This window comes from Sinohyriopsis cumingii, chromosome 2, assembly GCF_028554795.1.
Source record: "Sinohyriopsis cumingii isolate HCF-2022 chromosome 2, ASM2855479v2, whole genome shotgun sequence".
In the NCBI taxonomy this organism is placed as follows: domain Eukaryota; kingdom Metazoa; phylum Mollusca; class Bivalvia; order Unionida; family Unionidae; genus Sinohyriopsis; species Sinohyriopsis cumingii.
Genome location: NC_142962.1, coordinates 92,638,607 through 92,662,275, shown reverse-complemented (window position 1 = coordinate 92,662,275; position 23,669 = coordinate 92,638,607). Strand labels below are relative to the sequence as shown.

The 23,669-nt window shown below is 36.3% G+C and overlaps 1 protein-coding gene across 3 annotated transcripts in view; it reads right to left on the bottom strand.

The window, feature by feature from the left end:
* The window catches only part of LOC149805371 (bifunctional glutamate/proline--tRNA ligase-like), a 128,938-nt gene that overhangs the window by 23,605 nt on the left and 81,664 nt on the right, over positions 1 to 23,669 (bottom strand). For all 3 annotated transcript variants that reach the window (XM_089949767.1, XM_089949769.1, XM_089949768.1), the window contains 5 exons: positions 21,591 to 21,669; positions 18,378 to 18,501; positions 13,480 to 13,741; positions 9,886 to 10,038; positions 1,700 to 1,801 (listed from right to left, as the gene is read on the bottom strand). In XM_089949767.1, the coding sequence (XP_089805893.1) occupies positions 1,700 to 1,801; positions 9,886 to 10,038; positions 13,480 to 13,741; positions 18,378 to 18,501; positions 21,591 to 21,669 (720 nt within the window). The remainder of the gene's footprint in view (positions 1 to 1,699; positions 1,802 to 9,885; positions 10,039 to 13,479; positions 13,742 to 18,377; positions 18,502 to 21,590; positions 21,670 to 23,669) is intronic.

The following is a 23,669-nucleotide window of genomic DNA, read 5'->3' as shown; positions in this document are numbered from 1 at the left end:
GCGGTGGTTCGAGTCTAGGATTCAGCCAATGTGGATATGTGAGAAAGCTTGCCAGTAGCTTCTCGTGGGTCGGTGGTTCTTTCCGGGGTTTTCCTGGGTTCTTCCTCCACCATTAATACTGGCCGCCATGTATAGCCTATCGTGTGCTGAAAAATGGCGTTAAGCCCCACAACAACAAAAAATTCTTCTGATTTGATTATTAACACTTTTCTAGAAGCTTATTTTCTGTTTCATCTTAACATGCATCACTTTCTGGACACCATTTTTAAAATTTTTATACTCAACAGTATATCATGCAGATGCTTCACACGCTGTAAAGTAAGTCTGGTTTCCTAATTTCACTAATTCTAAGATGAAAAACGGATCCAAATAAAACACGGATGAACCAATTATCCAGACTTTTTGGCAATGATCATTTTTATGTAATTTTTGTTAGTATGCTGTAAGTTCGTATTTTAAGGGTAATTTTCATAAGACTTATGGCAAACTCATGAGTTGGCAAGGCTGCGCTAGGAGTAGTCTGTATTATATTAAGAACTTAGTAGATAACGCATCTGCATTTATAAAATTTGTGTCCACAATTTAGTTCTGCTGTATATAAGAAATTACTTTAGTATTGGAGTTAGTAAAACATGCTAATTCCAGGTTTCTTTATTTGATCACTATGACCAATATTAAAATCCTTTCCATACAACCCGCAAGGGGCATGAAGCTGCCCTAGAATGGAACACTGTATTGTGTAATTCATGTATTCATCTCTGAAACAGTTTTTCGTCTTTCCTAATCCATCTGTGAAATTATTTGTAAAATATTTTTGCCCTAACACACACATCGACTAGAATAAATCTGACTTGGCTTTTAGTGCCAAATACCTACAGACTGGTTCTGTACCAAATACGAATTAGAACAAAGAATCTGCGACCAAAGATTAAAAGTTAGAAAACCAGTTCTTTCCTAACTAAGCCATACAGCTGCTATAAATTGAAACTAAGGTAAAAAATTGAAAGTAGAAACCAGCACATATCTTGGAAAATGGGCAACTGCTATAAATAGAACATAATACTGTGCATGCAAGTCTTTGGACAAGCATACTCTTATGTTGTAGTTACACAGAAGCTGTCTGTTCTAGAATACGGTCAGTGGGATTAATGGGATGTTAATAAAAATAAGAAAACAAATTATTAATTTTTTTGGTGGGGGATATACTGAAAATGTGTAATGCATATACATTTGCACATAAGGTGTAATTTAGTGAAAAAAAGCGTAATGATTATGTCATAAGTGTAATGGTTGGCATGTATACATATAATATTATTAAGTAGATAACATAATAAAACTATCTAGCATTAATTAGTAGTTTATCCTACCAATTAGCATAGAAAAGGAAGCAGGAGAACAAAGTTTTATTGAAAATTATTCCCAGCAAAATTATAAAACGACTCTCTGTTGTTGTCCAGTTGTGCTGACATACTATTTTTAATATATAATAAATATATAATATAGGTACCTTGGTAACTCATGCCCTCACTTATATTGTAGTCTGTATTTTTGGACCCTGCTATGTGCAAGTTATTGCAGGAGAGGTGTATTTTCCTATGGACAACATGTAACATTGTAAACTTAAAAATATACAAATACAGTGATGGTGCATTACTTTGCACAAATGATAACCAAACTGCTGTAACTAATAAATAGTTACCTCTTTTTTGGCCTCCTCTTGGTCAGCAAAAGCTGTATGTCCTTCCTGCCACAGGAACTCTCTTGTTCGCAGGAAAGGCTGTGGGTGTTTGAACTCCCATCTCTGCAATTAGAAGAAACACTCACAAACTGGACAGGCATTAAATATAATTTTTGCATTATTACACTGAAATCTATAAAAACTATGTAAATATGACCACCCTACAGAGAAGGAGTATCAATATCACAGTTTACAAGATTGCCACATAACAACCAAACTGGAGGTCAGATCTACATCATTTCTGTTTACCATACACTAGACATCACAAGTCTTCAGGCGAAAATTCCCATATTGGTATCACATTCCATTCAGGAGGTGTACAATGGAAAAAATTTCAAGATGGCTACTATGGTGAACATATTGGATATCAGATCAGCTTCATTTTATCTGGGACAGACAAGACATCAGAAAAAACAGACTCCCGGTAAAAAAGCCACCTCACCATGACTTTCCACTGAGAAAGGGTAACTATGAAAAGATTTTCAAGATGGCTGTGGTGGCAGCCATACTAGATGTCACAGGAGCACCATTTTCATTTAGGACCAACCAGATATCACAAGGTCTTTTACTCACAACCCCTGTTCAGCATGAGTACTAATGACAAAATCTTGGAAGAAAGCATGTTTCAAGTTTAATAGCAATGCTACAACTAGTTTAGGAGTAGAAGTAATATCCACGTGCTAACATAGAGACAATCAACAGACCGTCTCATAAGCCAGTGTTTCTCAAACTTTTTTTGTCTTGCGGCGCACCAAAAAGATCTAAGAAATTTCACGGCACACCTGAAAAGATTTAACAATTTTTGTGGTGAAGAACTTATTTGTTTTTACATATATATTTAATTTTAAATTTAATGTGAAGGATGTGCCTGCTTTCGAGAGCGAATCAGATTGAAGCGAGACTCCAAAGTTGACAAACAACACTGCATTTCATCGTCGATTTTAAGAAGTCTCTCTCTCTCTTTCGATTTGACGTCAGTCAATGCTGAAAATCCAAACTCACAAAACCACGAATACACAAATGGCAGGATTATTTTGATTACTTTTGAACTGATTGCAGGATATGACTTCTTGACTGAGATCCAAAACTCATCCAGGGTCTTTTCAAGAAATATTGACTGAAAAAATTTATCGCTTCTTTTTAAATTAATGAGCTGTTCTTCTTCTTCGGTTGTAAGATTTGTAGTTTCGTTGTTTCCAAATGGATTGCTCACCCATCCATATTCCTCGCTTACATGTGATGGGAAGTAATGCTGCAGTGCCAATTGTAGGTCTCTCAGTGTGTCCAGAATTTCGGGGATGATTTTCTTGTTTGAATGAGATTCGTTGACAATAGGAAGGCAGTTGAGGACTCCCTTCAAGACCATATTTTGCCACAGCGACAACTTTTCATCAAATGACTTTAGTTTTGATGTTGCAGTGATGATGTTTTCTGATGGTCCTTGAAGACTTAAATTTAGCGAATTTAATTTGTCGAATAAATCGGAGAGAAACTGAACCTTCAGCCACCAGATTTCGTCATGAAGAGAGAATCCAAAGTCTGTTTTCTCAACCTTCAAGAACGAAATCACTTCAATCTTGCGATAGACGAGACGCTTTAACACTTTTCCCCATTGAAAGCCAATGAATGTCGGTATGGTACAGCAGGTATTTGTAGTCTAAATCCATTGCTTCACAGAGTTGAGAGAAAAGTCGAGATTGATGAAGTTTACAACCTGAATAACTTGGTTCAGAACTTATATATGTTACTTTTTAACTTTTGCGACATTGATTTACCATTTAATTTTTCGATATGTTAAAGGTTTCAAAACGCTAGCAATCTTAAATATTTTTAAAAAACTCACACGGCACACCTGCAAATCTCTCGCAGCATACTAGTGTGCTGAGGCACACAGTTTGAGAATTACTGTCATAAGCTCTTCTGGTGTATGACCTGTAGGCAAAAAAGGGTGTGGTATCATTCAGGTGGCATATATAACTTGAAGGTTGACCATTTTACAATGCAGGCTTATGTAGTATTGCAAGACTTGTGTAGTATTGCCTGAATATTTGCCAATATCATGAATATAATTCACTACTTAATGAATATGAAATCATGTTTTATGTTTATCTTCATCTGAAACATACAAATTTTGTGCCTGGACAAATGCCCAAGATATTATTTTACTAGTAAAATAGGAGTCTTCTCGTAAAGTTTTATTAAGTGAGCAAGTATTTGTGAGAGTCTTCTGGGAGGAACAGAGACTGTTCCTTGAAAGGTGAGGCAATTCATCCCCATGTAAATGAAATTCTGAGAAGGTATAAGATCCATTTCCTCAAGATTGGGGATCAAAAGTCCAGGCGAGTTAGTCTCCTAAAAGAGAGACAGACACATCATAAAGGAACATCTGAGGACATATACTAATACTGGAGGAATCCCTAAGGACCTTAAATAAGTTGATATCACACCCATCACCCTGGTGAAGGCTTCTGGAAAGGAAGCTATGCTAAAAGGAAAAGACCTGAAACTGAATATGTCCTGCCCAAGACAAATCCAGAAAAATTTCCTGTGGGCTGGTAAGATGGCATTCCTGACTAAGGCAACAGTCTCCATCCTGAACCGCTCTTCTAGATGGAATTTGTTCAAATGGGAAGGTCTGATGAATAGTCCAGACATTCCCCATTTCTTCAAAACTAAGAAAGAATAAGTTCCTGGACTTATGGAGAGCACTGGGGAGACCAAAGCCAGTAATAACACTCCTTTAATGTAGAAAAGGACCTTCTGAGAGGTCCAACAAAGCCTCTGCAAAAGGGCTTCACCTGCTAATGGGGCTTTATGAATAGAAGAACTAGGCAGAAGAGGGTGAGACTCCCTAAGATTGATTGTCTACTTCCATTTGGGAATGGTGAGGGGCCCAATATTTTCCTCCCCTGACTCCTCAAGCAAACTTGTCAACAGAATCAGGGGCAAAAAGGGTTTTTACATTGAGATTGATTTTAATTCCAATTATTTCCCTACTGAATATGCAAAGAAGGGATACCAAGGATGGAGGCATTTCTTCATCCATGTAATGTGACCCATTACTGTGGCCAGGGACTGGTGTTACTGATCACTTCAGAGGCCACTACATGGACTAACCCTCGAAGCAGTGTCTCCACATCTGATCCATCAAAAAATCCTGGGTGTCCTCAAGGCTGCATTCCTACAGAGATGAGGTTCTGCAGAGAGCGCATAGATATCGAAAGCACATATGCCATTGTTTTGCCTCCACCTCTAACCTGAAGACAAAGATAGCTTCTTTGCTGGACTGAATTAGGCAGCTGAGAAAAGATTAGGGCAACAAGTATCAGCACATTCAGTTCTAAAATCTTGAAGGTCTTGATGGAGTATCAAGCCCAGGTGCCCTGCTGAAAGTACCACCCAAGTCAATGGTTGAAGGCCTAATTGGCCAAGCAGGCAAATGGACCTTCTAGTTATTTGCTAAGACCAGGGACCTAAACAGTGAAGAGACAGACCACCCATCAGAAGGAACAGACCACCCATTTATGCCCTCCAGCTCCTTTTATCCTTTAGAAACATTTTGAGTCAACTCCCTCACCATCACTGATTGCGGGAGGAACAATAAGTTCAGTTACGGGATGTGCCTAGTTCTTAGGCATTTCCTCTCAGCACTGGAGGTGGCTAGTGGTGGTCATGGTGTGTGCTCAGGCTGTTAATCCATACAGGCAAGTCATCAGTGGTGGCAGAGTTAGCAAAAGAACCATGTCTGACTAAACACTAGGTGGTTGGCATCCCCAGGCACCATTGGGGTTCAATGGGAACATCAGAAAGGAAGGAATATTAACAAGATCCCTTCCCCTCAGACTGGTTTTCAAAACTCCAAGTCAGTTGTTTCACAGAGATTGAATGGGAATACGGAGAACGGGGCATTAATGACCCAGTATTTTCCTCTAGAACAGTGGTCAAATAAGTTACCTAATCTGAAAAACTGAAGTATGATGATTGGTATTCAGCAACTGGAGTGCTGTAATCAATGAGCTGAGACTGACAATCAAAGATTGGCACCAAATACCATCAGAGATGCTCTCAGGATTTTATCATTTGGGGGGGGGGGAGAGATTTCACCCCTTGTCACAAAAATAAGGGGCGAGGAGGAAACTGCCATAGCTCAATATCTACATAACACTTCAATATCCATATCTCTTTCTTCCAGATCCAAAACCCTTATTGAAATCAAAATCTTTAAAAAATGTTGCCTCTTTATTTAATAGACTGATTGTAACCTTTATGTTAGGGCTGTATGGTTTTACAGCATATGATCCCACAGGGCTAAATTTATGAGAAAAGAAACAAAAAGTTCACTCTATTTTTTGTCTATATTTTAATTTGGCTTCTTGTCGGCCTTTTCTACAATTAATTTTGAAATACCGCTGAAATGAGGGGATGACCATCATGCCATCAATTTTTATTGATTCAGCATGTACACCAGATTTGTATTTAACAGTGTTTTATCTACAAATGGCTTGGGGCCCCGAGTGGCCGAAAGCGCTCACCGTTCCGGATCACTGCCATCTCACCTCTGTCTACATGGGTTCGAGTCCAAGGCTCGGCTAGCGTGGGTACGTGGGAAAGCCTGCCAGTAGCTTCTCGTGGGTCGGTGGTTCTTCCCTGGGTTTTCCAAGGTTCTTCCTCCACCAGTTATACTGGCCGCCATGTATAGCCTATCTTGTGCTGAAAAATGGCGTTAAACCCTAAAACAACAACAACAAACAACAAATGGCTTCATGTAAGCCATTTGACTCGTCAAGGCAAAAAATAGTGAGTCAAAATCCAAACCTATGAGTCCTATTCAAGCCCATGATCAGTCTTCAGTAGTTTTAAAAAATAATTACATTGTTTAAATACACAATAAAAATATTAGTTATAAAATGTGATTAAAGCCAATAAGGCAATTCCCTTGCTGACGACCGGTTGTACAAATGCAGTCGAAATGTGAATTTTGTTTGTTTCAGATCTAATTTAATTTTTTTGCCTTGGATGCCATTTTCAGTCGAACACTGACAGTATCTTGGAACAATGCAAGGCAGACACTTAAGCGCATGGAAATTTTTGCTTCATTGCATGACAAGGATGTGCATAAAACATTCTTGTGTGGTGATTATACAGTTCTACAAATGATGTGACCATTACAGGTCACGTAAGATCAGCTCCATGCTCCACATTCACATATAACCCTATGTATTATGATAACATCAGCGTAAGAAACTGATGTGCCCGTGTTTTCCCTGCTTGGAAGAGTAATCTACCCAATAAAGTGGTTAGAGCAAATCTTTATTTTGTGTTAATCAGCAAAACATAATATTGGAGTACATCAATTTATTTGCCAGCAATAATTTTTAGACCAAACCTTTGTTTGGTATAAATCAGCAAAACATAACATTAGGATGCATCAGTTTATGTACCGTCAACGACTTTTGTGGGCATCAGTCGGAAAAGTCTGTGTATTTGATGCATGATGCATGGGTAGATAAAACACTGATTTAATAGCATTTTTTGGTTTAAAATCACTTACTGCTATCTCCATTAACAATTTCCCAATTCCTATAGTCTCATATACTTCCTAAATTTAAAAATAAATTGCCTTAATTACAATGATCAGCAAACTAAATCATCATCTAAATATAAACAACACTGGCAATCAGCCATTTTAGGACACTGGCAATCAGCCATTTTAGGTCTTTTATATTATAAACATGCATTTGTAAAACTTCCTTGATGCAGGGTTCAAACTTAGAGAATAATTGTTGTGGGGCACAATGTGCCAATCAAATTTGGTTTGAAAATCACTCATGTCAGCCAAAGAAATTAGAAACAGTTATGAAAAAATACATGTTGCAACAAGCTCTTCAATATCGCTACTATTTCTGCAAACACTTTAAGGTTGAATGGCTGAATAAAGTTGTATTCTGCGTAGAGTATATTTTCATGTGCATGACTTGAAATTAAGTTCTTGTGCATCACCGCTTTCCAAGTGCACAAATTCTTAACATTTTACATGAATCAAGCGATCATGCACTCTGAGAGCATCTCTGCACCATACTTGGTTATTTAGTGTCCAGTACCAGTGTCCAAATTTGGTGACTAATGCTCCATGATTGGTGACCTGTGACCAAAAACAATGCCCCCATACCTGTTGATAGCCACATGGTGTCCAGTACCTGGTGGCAGAAACTTGGGTCACTTAAGCATTCCGCAGTAACCTGTGCCTTGTGTCCAATGTCCAGTTCCTAGTGAGTTGGTACCTGGTACCTGGTGACAGACTTTCTGTGACTATTACTATACACATTTCCCAATGCAGACATGATTTTGGTATTCCACCCAAAAAGCTGAAAATTGGAAAGGGGTGTTTGGGGGTCATCTCCCATTGGGGTCTCGAGGGGCAGTGCCCCCGATCTGTGGGTCCAGGGGGCCTTTGGCCCCCGACCAAAAATGCATTTTACAATCATAAAAAACTGCTCCTGGTGCAACTTATGACTATAATATATAACAAAATAATCATTTGAAAAAGTAACAAACTTACCAAAAAATTTCAACTTGAATAATTTCACAATATTTATTGTCACATGAATTTATTCTCCAATACTATTGGTGCTTAAGTTATTTCATCTGCATGTCAGTGTTCACATTGTAATTACATCACAATAATTTCTCAATTTTTGCAGCAAATATATTATACCTCTCTCTTTTCATAATTAATCTGTAAAATAAACACCCAAGTATATCAACCATATACAAATAATCCCATACATTCACTTGTCTTTTTCTCCAATGGACACAACCTGTTGATATGCCAGTCGAGCTCTTTTTGCTGCATTGGCAAAGATTTCTTTTGCCTTCCTTTTTGTCGCCACTGACATTTTTTTCGGCTCAATGTGCAATAATTTCTTTTCCTTCTCAATGAGAGCCTTTTTTCTTCCAAGCTGGTGCTTGTATTGACGACATGCAGTGCGTATTCTGACAGAGAGCTATATCTGTTCTCTCATGTTGTTGTTGTTGTTGTTGTTGTAGGGTTTAACGCCATCTTTCAGCACACGATGTTCTCTCATGCAAGAAATCTTTCTTCTTATAGCAATTAATTGCTCTTTTTCCAGATGCTGTCTGAGCTTTGATTTTTCCATATGCAGTTTCTTTTTTAGGTGCTGTTCCAAGCTCTTCCCAACTGCGATTACCGTAGAGCAGAGGTCACAAAATGCCAATCCTCTAGCAGTTTTCTTATAAATTTACCAACTAAATTTCCGTCGACTTTTCGCTCCAGCAATTTCCATTCCTATACATTTTTAAAACCTTTATCTAAACCTCTCGTGACATGGTTTTTCTCAACAAATCAGTATGCCATTTTTTTTTGCAAGCATGCTTCTTCTTTCCATTGCCATCAGTTTCCATTACATGAAGATTCATTGGATGAATTTAAAACTTTTGACCAGTCAGAATACTCTTTAAGAGTCATTGGCTAACTAATATTTGGAACGAATACGTTACAAGGGTTGTTGCGGAATGGGAATACAATATGTCAACTGGTATATCTTCAACTGATGACCATATATGTACCAAGTTTCACATGAATTCACTACAAACTATAAGTAGCTGCATCACAAAATTCTGGCAAACACTGCGTCCAGCTGTTAAGTCAACAAGGGCAATAACTCTTAATATCATCAAGGAAACACATAGATGTGTCATCATTAGATGCAAACCATACTTGGCAATCCATAAAACACTGCAAGACACTATGGGACTAGCTGCACTAATGAGATTGTGTTAGGAAAGTGATTTGTCAACATACACATCTTCACATGATGACCATAAGATTTGCCCAATTTATTGGCAATCCATTGAAATCTGGGTGACTGGTTGAATAACTAGCACAAGACAAAAGGATGGACAGCCAGACACAGAGACATATGGATTAATATATACCCCTAAGGATATAAAAATCATAAGTTTGGACATTTAACCATAGAATTAGATCAATAATTAACAATGATTCTGGATCCAATAGGCCAGACCAACAATCTAGTTCACTGGCATAATATACTTTACTTGATTAACATCCAAGTTAGTAATGAACTCAAAACTGAAAAGGATATGAATTCCTTCAACACGCTTACCACAACATTACACCACTGGTTGAGTTTGAGGGGCAGGTCACGGTGAGATTTAATCCACTTTGCATATGATGGGTACATCACTGTTTCACTGGTGGGACGAATAGCAATTGGTTCTGCCAGTTCTGTCTTCCCTGACCGCGTCACCCAAGCAACCTGAAGCAAGAGACATTATGCAACATTTAGCTATATTGTATAATTTCTTTTCTTGTCCACTAGACAGATATAGTGAAATCTGTCAATAAAGGACACTCAAAGGACAAAAAACAGTCTTTTATAGACTGATGTCCTTAATGTCAGTCAACTTGAGAAAATGTTAATAAATGTTGTATTTTATAAGTATTTGTCCAATTGTAATTCAGTCTCTTAGTGATTTGGCATAAACAGATACAAGATCATCTTGCCAATGTATGCAAATCTTATTCATAAACTCACCCAGCATCCTGATAAGATGAGGCTATTTACCAAATCTGATTAATATCTGTTCAGTTACAGAGTGATGACAAACTCAACCAATCAGCTGCAAGATCATGTCATTAATATGCATGAATTTCATTCATGATCATAATAATCAAAAAATTGTTTTTACAGGCCTATTCACCAACTTGTAAAAAAAATCAGTCAACAGAGTGGTACAAAAATCTGCCAATGTATAGGTCTCATTCCAATTAACAGTAATTCAAGATAAGACCAGTTATTCTTTTAACTACTGAGCACTGAAATCATCTCTGATATTCTTGAGTGATTTTCAAATTACACACTGCTGCAGTCATATTGGTTGTAATATTGACACCATTTTCATTTAGGACAAACTAGACACCATTAGAAGACTTTTGGTGAAACCCCAATGCTGATATGACAGCTATTAATTTAAGGTCAAATCAGCATTTTCATTTAGGATCAACAAGAGTTCACAATTTGTCTTCTGGTAGAAACCCTATGTCAATATGACTTTCCATATCAACATAATAAAAAGTTGTCTGGTGAAAATGCAAAGCTGAAATGACTTTCCAGTTATGAGGAGTGACAAGATCTAAAGACAGCTGCCATGGTGGCCATATTGGACATCAGATTGTACAATGTTTACTCAAGATCAAAAGAAGTCTTGTGATGAATAGTCCATGCTGACAGGACTTTCCATTCATGAGGGGATTGCAATAAAAAGATTTTAAAGATGGCTGGTGTGATGGCCACACTGGATTTCAGATCAGTTCCAGTTTAATTCAGGACCAACAAGGTATCAAAAGAAGTCTTTTACTGACCATTCAGGATGAGCGGTAACAAGAAGATTTTCATTACAGCCACCTTGATGACCATACTGGATGTACAAATACAATCATTTTCATTTAAGATCAACTAGACATCAAAAGTGGCCTACTTTTGAAAACTCATTGTCATTATGATCGTCTGTTCTGAAGAAGTAGTAGTAAAAAGATTTTCAAAATGGCTGCCATGGTGGCAAGATTTCATGTCACATTGGGACCGGGGCCCTGAGTGGCCGAGTGGTCTAAAGTGCTCACCATTCCGGATCACTGCCATCTCACCTCTGTATGCGTGGGTTCGAGTCCAAGGCTCGGCTAGCGTGGGTATGTGGGAAAGCCTGCCAGTAGCTTCTCATGGGTTGGTGGTTCTTCCCTGGGTTTTCCAGGGTTCTTCCTCCACCAGTTATACTGGCCGCCATATATAGCCTATCTTGTGCTGAAAAATGGCGTTAAACCCAAAAACAACACATTCGGACCACTGACATTTAGGTCATTCATAATAAGTCTTTCAGTGAAAATCCTATCTTCATTTGAACATCCATTCAGGAGAAGAAGCAATAACAACATTTTCAAAATGGCTGCTACGGCGGCTGCATCAGATATCTTTGCAGCACTGTCTAGAGCTTGGATGAATGTATGTGTATAAAGTTTCATGGCAATCCTCCAAATAGTTTTGGAGCAGCAGTGATAAGCAAACTTTGTACTAATGGATGGATGGAAAACAGACAACAGGCCATCCTGTAAGCTCTTCTGGTTTATGATCAGTAGGCAAAACTCATCCCATATCTTAATGATATTAGCTTATTTGCAAAGTCTAAGGGCTGTTCCAGTAAACATATACCCTCTGGGGGGAAGGCACTTTCAAATTCAACCAACCCAAAACAGAAGCAATTTACAAAAAATATGATCCACTGTCAGAGATGTTATAATTAAAAAAAAAAACACTGGTGACTGCCCCTACATATTTTTTAAACATAATTTCTGGCTATGGATCAGTGGGCAGTAGAAGCAATTTTAATATTGGGTTGGGGAAAGAAGTGATTTAAATGACAGCTGACTAGAGGTAATCTACTGAATTCTTATAGATCATATAATCTACTGCATATTTTTATTTGTATTCATTCATTATAATCAATCTTTTGTCCTTTTGTTTGTTTGTCTGTCTGCCAAGTATGTCTCTGATACTGTGAAATCACAAATTTTCATGGTGGCTTATTATTTGTAGATGTCATTGATCAGTCCCTTAATACCTACTAATTTAATGTCAATGAATACAGATTTTATTATAGGGATTTCTATTCTAATACAGACATCATGAATTTGCATCCTTACTAAACTCTGTGTATACTAAAGTGATCACTATGTTTTGCTATTTTTCTTTGTTCTTCGACATGCTGCTTGTTGCAAGACTAACTAATATAAAGTTTAAAAAAACAAAAGAAATATAGCGGGTCAAACATTTTTATATCATTAATTAGATTTTAAAAAATGGACGAGTCAAGGAATCATATTTCCCAGAGTACTTGTAAAATCAATGTCATTATTTGAACTAATATGGCAGAAAATTTAAACGAAAATATCAGATAAGAAAGGTAAACGAGATTTTACAATTATTTCTACAATGATTTGCGATACTTCTGGTATTAAATAAGAGGACTACTCAATTTATTCCATTATATGCAAGGAACATGTTCAAATTGTTGATATTAGGCTGAAAAAAGGGTCAGGTGTGAATCACACTCGGCTTGCTCCATTGACACATATATGCTCGTGTTAGTACCCCATCCATGAGGTAGGAGTAGGGGTACTAATATTAGTACTAAATGGTAACAAGCTCAGTCAATCAGATGTAAGATCATCACCTTAATATGCATGCATTTCAGTCATGATCAAACCTGTCAAAAGATACTGACGATATAAGCATTTATTCCATGACTGATGAGAATTGTATCCAAAATACTGATTCCAGAGAGGGAACCTGCTCAGTCAATCAGATGTGAGAATACCTTATTAATATGCCCAGAGCAGGGTCACATTCAAACTTGTACATATCGATGATAAATAAAACTAAATCAAAAACGAGGTCTTTAAAGTGGTAGCATGCAAATGATAATAGAAGGATATCACACACACAGAAAGCTCAATTGTATTTATGGCCAAGTGAGCTAAGATCTTTGAAATGCTCATGTTAATAAATATATTTTAAGATTTGTGCAGACCAGTCATTATCATTTTTTATATATAAATCAACTCTAATATTATGTGCACTCTCCTAAATGAAAAATGTAAATGGTCAAACAGTTTCAGGCTACAAAGTAATTTTGAACAAACTTACCTCTGGTGCAAAGTCTGCAATATGGGTCTTTTCTTTCTCTAAGGCAGAATTTGACACAAACATTGGAAAGTATGCATTTTCCACACCAAGTTTCTTTATTTCTCTATCGAAAAAGTCCTTGAGAGATTCCCAGATGGCATATGCCCATGGACGGAGAATGTAGCAGCCACTAACATCATAATATTCAATCAGCTCAGACTTGGTGATTATCTGAGAGTACCAGTCAGACAGGTTTTCCTCTTTCTTGCTTTCAAGTCCCAACCTGTACAAACATCCAGACATCTATAAATTTTAACTGTAATAACATAAATTGAATGTATGCTCACTGAACTTAGACACAAAGACACAGTGATCTCAATCAAAAGCACTCTTAAAACTCACCTATTTCGACTGCAAGAACAGACTTAAAGACCTAATAATGCTTCCTTACCTTAAATATTTTCAGCGTGTTTTCTGTTTTCTATTTTCATGGTGTTTGTTTTTTGTAATCTTATCATTATATATGCTGTTTTTAGGTGTTGCCTAATGTTGTAAAGCACTTAAAGCTTCTAAAGATTAGGAGCTATACAAAGTCCTCATTATTATTATTCATAATTATTATATTTCAAAAGACAAAACTTGGGTGTACAGTGATTTACTGTGTTGGACAAATGGAATAACCAGAAGAAGAAAAAAAAAAAACAACAGCCACTACAGATATAAAATGACTCACTCTTGCACAATGATGGCATCAGGATCAAACTGAGTCATGAATTAGTACACAATGGTGGCATCAGGATCAAACTGAGTACTCACTCCTGCACAATGATGGCATCAGGATCAAACTGAGTACTCACTCTTGCACAATGATGACACCAGGATCAAACTGAGTACTCACTCTTGCACAATGACGGCTTCAGGATCCAACTGAGTCATGAATTAGTAAGCAAGATCCAGCTTGTCAGACATGTACTATTTTGTCAGATCAAGGGGTTTGAAATATTGGACTTTTATGTCACTTTAAAGTTATGTATGCCATAAATAAATTCTGTCAACACTCCATAAATGCATAAAACTGAACATGGACTTAAGACATGATACCTGAGAAAAGTTTTTGCCAGGACCATTTAAAGACTTGTACTCTAGATATATCTTTCAAAATGAAAGCATAGGTACTTTGAAGGAACTAATGCTCCACTGGCCAAAAAAGTTTCATGGAATCTAAGTCTTTTTCTTGTGTCCTTTAATTCCATTTAACAGTGGATTATTTAAACCATCTCTGATAATCTCGAAAAACTCCATTATACCATAACTGTTAACAAAATTATTTTTGTATATTCAAATTAACTTGTCTTATACAATGTCAGGATTTACCCACATGCTAATTTAGGTTATATCTATAACTGCTAATCTGGTGGAAAATTTTATTGAAGATATTGTTCTGATACACATATTCACAAACTAAGTTTGATAAACAAGAGGACCAAGGCCTGAATTCACCTAATTACCTTTACATCTACCTAACAGCCAAACACAAGAGCCATTGGCCCAAAAATCTGGGATAGCAGGATGCTATCTCCTGAAATTATTTCCAATGATGTTGACTGCATACATGAAGAAACCAGCTGTTTCAAGGTTTCTCAACTTTTTCTTTCTTCATCCATATATGACTGACTGCACACCAGCATCATCAGCCTATTATTGTAAGACCCCAGTCAAGGTTGGTCAAAGAATGTTCAGCATTTTCTTGTAGATATAGGTTGCAACATGTTTTTCTACTTTAGCATTGGATTGGCATCATTTGTACAAAATTTAAAACCCCTTTAATCCAGAATGCTTTCTGTAAAGTTTGGTCAAATTCATTTCAACATTCTTTCTTCGGAAGTCCTTTTAATGCTTTTTCTATGTATTGTAAAATATTTAATCAAACTCATGCCAAATCCTGATAATATTTACTAACTTTAATTAAAATCAAATGGGAATTTACTGCCTCTTCAGAAACAAGCCAAACCAATTTTTGTAACATTCCATAATAATATGTCCATATCTTACAGAATATGTTTAACACCTCATAACAAGTTTTATCAAAATCCAATCAAAATGAGGCTTAATGATATTATTTTAGACTCTACTCACTATGTTTTATCAAACTGGGTCAAAAATAGCCCTTCAAGAGGCAAGAAGCTCTGCAGATCAGATTCAAGATAATATCATTAATATAAATAGACCTCGATCACAACAAAAAATCAATGGAAATATCTATAAATTAAGCCTATTTACAAGTATGACCAGAATCAGATTAGAAATACAGTCCCTAGAGTGGCAACAAGCTCACCCAACCATATGCAAGACCACCTCAATAATGTTTCAGTATCTTCCACATACTCAAATTCATCGGAGATATTGGTGATACAAATTTATATTCAAAGTTTTAAAACTAGGCAAGATATATGACTTCCAGAGCAGTAACAAGTTCAGCTAATAATAAGATGCAAGATCACCTCAAAAATATGTGTAGATCTTGTGCATTATTTAAGCCATCCAAGAACTTTATGGCATCAGACCGTCTTTTATGTTGGGTCAGAATCTAATCAGAAATATGTCCTCCAGATAGTTGACAAGCTTAGGCAATGAGACGCAAAGTCAACTCATTAATATTGATATCTTACTATCCAGGATCATGAAAGTTCCTGACCAAATACTTCTATTCAAAGTTCAAATAAAATTGAACCAGAAATATGACTACCAGAGTGGGTAACAAGACAGAGCCAGTATAATACAAGTTCACTTGATTCAGAGATGATTTTGGTCTTCCATAAAAAAGAGAAGAAAAAAATTATAAGAGGGTGTTCGGGCGTCCTCCCCCAATGGGGTCTTGAGGAACAGCGCCCCTCATCTGGGGTTTTGGGGGGGAGGGGAAGGGGAAGCTGAAGCCAAAAATGGCCTTTGCTCATAAAAAAACTGCTCCTGGTGCAACTTATGATCATTAAATAAACCAAAATAATCATCTGAAAAACTAATAAACTTACCAAAAATGTTCAACTTGAGTTCAATAATTTCACAATATTTATAGTCACATGAATTTTTTTCTCCAATACTATTGATGCTTAAGTTATTTCATGTGCATGTCAGTGTTCACATCGTAATTAAGTCACAATAATTTCTCAATTTTTGCAGCAAATATATTATACTTTAATCTTATCATAACAAATCTGTAAAATAAACACCCAAGTATATCAACTATATACAAATAATCCCATACATTCGCTTGTCTTTTTCTCCAATGGACACAACCTGTTGATATGCCAGTTGAGCTCTGCAGCTTTGGCAAAATTGTCTTTAGCCTTCCTTTTTGTCACCATCGACTTTTTTTGCTCAATGTGCAATCATTTCTTTTCCTTCTCAATAAGAGCCTTTTTTGTTTCAAGCTAATGCTTGTATTGGCGACACACAGTGCACATATACTGACAGAGGGCTACATCTGTTCTCTCACACAAGAAATCTTTCTGCTTATAGTAATTAGCTGCACTTTTTCCAGATGCCTTCTGAGCTTTGATTTTTCGTATGCAGCTTCTTTTGTAGGTGCTGTTCCAAACACCTCCAACAACAATTACCAAAATTCAGATCTTTCTTGCAGAGGTAACAAAATGCCAGTCTTCTAGCGTTCAGTTTTCTCATAAACTGACCAACTAAATTTCCGTCAACATTTCGCTCCAGCCATTCCCATTTCCATATGCTTTTTAAACCTTTATCTAAATGTTTTGTGTTATGCTCTCTCTCACGACAACTAGGGACGCCATGTTTTACAAGCATGCTTCTTCTTTTCATTGCCATCAGTTTCCATTACATGAAGATTCATTGGATGAATTTAAACCTTTGACCAATCAGAATACTCTTCTTTACAAGAGTCATGTGCCAACTAATATTTGACAATAATTTACAAGGGTTGTTGCGGAATTGGACAAGACTGTTTTAAAAAACCCGGATCTGAGATGATATAAAAATGTACTATATCAAGAAAAATCTGATTCAAGTTAGGAGAAAAGCGGAATTCTGCTTTAAAATGGAGAAAAATCTGTTGATTATTATGCATGAATTTCATTCATTATCACATTAATCCGAGATCTTAATATAAGTTTATTTACCAAACTGACCAACGCTTCATCAGAAATTCAGCCCGTGGTGTGGAAACGAGCTATGCCAATCAGCTGCAATATCACTTCTTTTGCATACATGGACCAAACCCATCATCAATCTCAACTTAGTTTTTGATGAAATAAGCCCAATTTTGATCAAAACTGGTTCAGAAATATGGTCCCAGAGTGGTAACCTGACACTGTTGATGGATGGACAACGCAGGACACACAATGAATGACAAGTATGAGTCCATTTCATTAATCTCAAAGAGTCTCATGGCCATGTGAGAAGAAAAATAAATTACACTTGCCAGTAATTTAGCTAAATGCTGATATGGCTAAGGCTTTATGAATATAAATTATCATCAGAAGAAATGAATGCTAAGGCATCTTATCAGAGAAGCCAAGGCCAGGTGATATGTTTTATGGTTTAGAAAACCCCATCAAGTTATTTCATTGGTTTCCCTAAGGTTGAAGCAAAATAATTCTCCACTCATTGTTCTAAATTTCTATGCTGACCAAACTATTAGGGCTTGATGAAATAAAGTTTACAAGTCACCTTACAGTTACTAAAATACAAATGATATTTGTGGCACTATTTACACCACAAATTAATTCTTTCAAAAACATTAGTATTTTGCAACAACCGATAATAATTGAGTGAGATCCTGCTTGGACGAGCTCATTTTATTCATAAAATTCATGCAGGGTAATGTGACCACTAAAATCTTGAAGACTGATTCAAATTGAATAAACATGTCGTTTTTTTTCTTCTTTTCTTACCTTGTGATTTTCTTTATTTCCCTACCAGATGTATCACTGTCCTTTACTTCCTCCTTTTCTTCTTTCTTGTCTGGTTGTGAAGGCTTTTTATCCTTGTTAGATTTCTTGTCTTTCTTCCCGCCACCTGAATATCATCAACACAAATGACAGATTAGGTGATCATGTGCAAAAGGTTACCGAGAAAAAAATCTTTGAGCACAAAAATTAGCTGTAACCAGCAATCAAAATCAAAAAATGTTTCTCAAGTACAGTAAAGATTGTTCTCAAAATATTTATTTTCAAATCCAAGTTACTGTACCTGTCAATGATACTAGACATACATGTACACAAAACAGAAAGGAAGAAATTGTTAACAGTCATCTGTTTTTCAATAACCCTTTTTCTTCCAATACATGCAAATATTCAGAATATTAGGTGTATCACTAATCTTGTTGACAGTCTTATGTGTACTAACCTATCCAGAACCTTGCTCGTTATGGTCACAACATTGTTATGGTTACAACACTGTTATAGTTGCAGTAGCAGAAAATTAATCTCTTACTGGCAATCACTAATTTCATAAACAATATCTTCAATTTATGGTATTGCTGATGTGACACTATCAGGATTGGAATAAACATAATCGAGGAAATCAACATCTTCATTATCAAGACCCAAATAGGTCTAACACATAAAATGCAGATGCAATGAGTACATCATTAGCATTATCATTTGTTATGAAATCCATTTACTCAATAAACCTTGACAAAACAGCTGCAAAGAATCTGTGGGATCATCATGTCATGCATGATTAATCATAATGACCTGGACAAAAATAGAATTATTTTACTCATTTTGTCAAGGTTTGTGAGGTTATATTAGGAATAGAGGATGCCAGTACTTTGATTTCAAGCAAGGTGACTCTTTGAAACACAAGAGGGAGAGATTCACTTCAAGCTATACTCCTTTCATTCATTATATGGGTATACAATGATAGGTAAAGGATATTTTTAATTTTTGGCCAAGAAAGTACATGGTTTTATGCTTTAATGGTACTAAACTAGCAAACCATTATTGTAAATTACTGATCATAAATGACGTGTGATTATCATGCTTCTATTATTTTCTGCATTTCTTGCAACTTTGTTTTTTTAGCGATTATGAATGATGTATCATGCCTTTGTTACACTTTTCTTGTTTAAACAAATGCCACTGTTTGCCTGGCTTTGGCATATCTGGTGATAAAACATTATAACCGAACTAATTCAAACACTATAACCAAATAAGAAGGGGTCTCAAACTCAAACTATCCTGCAGGCCACATGAGGGCATTTTTGATGGCCCAAGGGTTGTACCACCTATGTTAGATCTCATGACACCTTGTGACCCTAATCATTTTGTGGGCCACATGATACAGCTTGGCAGGCCACATTCGGCCAGTGGGCTGCATGTTTGAGACCCCTAATTCATATATTGTAAGAAAGGAATCCTATAACAATATCTTAGAAAGATATAGTAATTTGGCCAGGGGAATTTAAAAAACCCGAACTTTCCAGCAGAAAATGTTTTATCCAAGAATGTAATGAAATCTTTAAAAGATGATGCCTCCAGTTGTATAAGCAATAATTGTTTGATAGTTTCTGAGCTTAGCCTGTTCCTTTTCTGTGTATGAATATTGTTCTGTACTGAGAACAACTTTTCACAGTCTGCTGTCTGAAGGTGTACATACATAACTAGCTTTGCTGGCTGGAACAAGTTTGAAAACTGTTCTTTATGTTGTTGTGTAAAATTTGCCACAGTTCACAGTTGTCTTTTTGATAATTCTGCTCCAAAATGAATTTTTATTAGCTAAAATAAGCTTTGCCAAGTTTAATTTCTTGACTCAGCACTCTAGGGCCTATTATGCCAGGTTTACTATTCCATAATTCACTATTGGAATTTGGGTCCATTAGTGCGAAATCAAATAAATATCTTTACTTCTTAATTTTGTTTTTAGATTACAATTTATTAGATTTATCGTAACCCTTGTGCAAGGGCTATATGGTTTTCTAGCACGATCCTGTAGGGCTAAATTGTGATGATAAAAGAAACAAAAGGTACATCCAAATTTTAAATTGTCTGTATGTTATTTGACATGTCTGCATTTAATTTTTAAATACTGCTGAAATGAGAGGTGGAGTGTCATACCATCTGTTTTGGTCCATCTGTCATGTATATCAGACTCATGAAAATGGTCTTTGTTAAAAATTTTAATGTAATTTTAACAATTTTAGTCACATCACTATGATGCATGGCAGTTTATAGTAATGTCCAGCACTGAGGCATCAATCCACAGGCATGTAGCATCATGTCCCCACCCAGTCACATTATCTTAACACCAGGCTGACCAGCCTTAACACTAATCTCTTAATGCTAAGCGCCAAGTGGGGCAGCTGACAGCACCATTTTTATAATCTTTGGCATGACTCAGCCTGGATTCAAACCTGCAACCTCCCACATCCAAGGCGGATGCTTTAATATGGAGAAACTTGGGATGAGTGTGTGGTAAGTCTCATGACAGTTATTCAAGTAGATTAAGACAACTAGCAATAACAAACATGTGCTAAATTATGAACAGATGTGGTTTCTGGATTTTGACCAGTAATGCTAAAAATATACTTATGATTTTTTTTAAGTACTCTTTTAAAGTCCAGTTTCTGTCATCATACACAATTAATATTCAACTAAACTGATATGTACTCTTAACATCTAAGATTACCAAATTATTACAGCTAAGCAACATAAAATCTGAAAGAGCATTTGCAACTTTCAAGTAGACTGCCTTATGGCAACTTTCATCACTGGTTTTTAACAAAGGAAACAATATTATAAGCAATCAATACACTTTTGATACAATGTGAGGTTCATCTAAAATAAGATAAAAAACAAGTTTTGTCTCATATGCATAGATTTTCACACCTTATGGTCAAGATTTCAGTATTTTCTTTATGACTGCACTCAACATTACCTTTTACAATACATGTAGCAGATACTGCTGCTCTGGAGTAATGTTTAAAAAAAATTCAATGCACCTAACTTTGCACCACTTTCTGCCACAAATGAAGAACCTTAGCATGCAAAGTTCCTTTTACTTGCTGAAAATCAGGATGACTAAAATAATGAAAACTCCCATCAAAATTTGAAAACCTTGTTTGACTTTTCAGTGTTGTCACATGTATCAGGTTAGTTCATTACCTGTTAAATCATCCCCTGTCAAGTCCTTGTATTGAGCCTTAAGTGACAGCAATTCCTTCACTGCCTTGTCAATTTCTTCCTGTAAATACAAACACAATGCATACTTCTGAAAAGCTTTAAAGATGATGTTCAAGTGTTTTTCTACTTAAAGATGTGATTTTAAAACCTGGTGGTCACACACACACACGTAAGAGGCCAAGTCTGGGATTCAAAAGAATCAAGAAATAACCAACCAAATATTGTGTGCCTAATCAGAAGTATGTTCACCTAAAATGGAGAAAATAACGAGTCAACTTTCTTTTTTTATCCCAGCACCATATTTAAGTAATGGTAGCAATATTTAATGGAGGATCATAATCATCTGAACAAGGTAAAAGCCATGATGCCAGGATGCTTGCTGCCAAATTTTGCTGATACCCACCCATATGGGGGGGGGAGGGGGACAGTGTTCCCCTGCACATAGGATCCTGCTTGCACATCGCTGTTTGTAAGTATACTTCATTTATAAGTGAAATGCCAAAATTGCAAGTAACATCTAATTACTCACATGCAGAGAGACTGCCATGAATTTTCTTAAGTGGGGCAGGTCCCAGCACCTATCTTGGGCATGGGCATTTTCAATTTAGTTTGCTGAGCTGGTATATGTTCTTCTGTTCATCTTATCACACCACTGCAATTTTGGCCAATTTAAATAAATTTGGGAACTGGTCTTTACAATATTCAAACATAATTTTCCACAAATCGATCATGCTGTCACAATGATATTTCTGTTGTAGGATCAGTTTCTTATACCTCTTGAGATGACAGACTGGACCCCCTGGATAGTTTCTGCAAAAACCCCAGTAGATCTCAATCATACAGTTGACTGAATTCAAACACTAAATCTACCTAAGTATAACTTCACTGAGATCAAAATGGATGACCAACACTTAATCTGACAGATCTTAATTTGCAATTTTTGTGTTTACAAAAAAAAGGAATTGGTGGTACTGTAAATAATTTGCATGGCTTTTTCCACAATGGTTCTGAGAAGCTGTGTAACTAGCGATTGTTATTGTGAAAACCTGCAATCCCACAGCATCTATGCACCTGTTTATCACTTATAAGTGATCTATATAAGTGACATGCAAGCCATTGATAAGTTATTTAAAGAGATACATAAAAATACATTAGAGTAAACAAAGAAACTTACAAAAACCTCAATGCAAATTTTTTAAAATATGACCTTGACAACCAAAGTTAAAGTGGCAAGAATGTTGCAATATGAATTGTCTTAGCTTCATATTAATCTAATACAAGAATGAAGAAAATCCATTAACAATGGTGGCTGTGGCAGCCATATTGGATGCCCAACTAGCAACACTGTCATCTGCAAACAACTAGACCTTGAGGTGAATGTCTGTGTAAAGTTTCATCGCCATCCTTGAGAAGTTTCAAAGAGATTTGCATATGGCAGCTATACTGGGTGTCCAAGCAGCACCATTTTCATTTAGTACCATCTAGACCTTAGGAAGAATGTACATATTTTATGACAATCCTTCAAGTAATCTTAAGAGGAGTACAGATAACAAACTTGTTACGAGACTGAAAAATGACAAACAGGTCACCCTATAAGCTCACCTGGTCTGTGGCCAGTGGAATGAAAAACAAGCAGAAACTATAAACATCAATACATGTTTTTTTCTTTTAAATCACCTTCAAAATGTGAGATTCCATGTACTGACAGAATTCATGAAAGGTTAAAAGATATATAAATAGAAAAATCACAAACCTCAACACAAATCTTCATTGGAACAGAATCTATCATTTTAAAACAAAACCATAATATACATTTTCTATAACTATGACCTTGCCAGCAAGGTCAAATGGGCAAGTCAGTGTCACAGAATGAATTCTCTTAGCCTCATAATGTTTCAACCTCCCTAACGATTAATTCATTATGAGATATATGTAAATTAAAAAAACTCAACCACAACCTAAACAAAACTGTTCACAATGACATTTATGTAAGTTACAACCCTGACTAGTTCACTATCTCTTTCGCTCTCTCTCTCTCACACACACACATATAGATTCCAT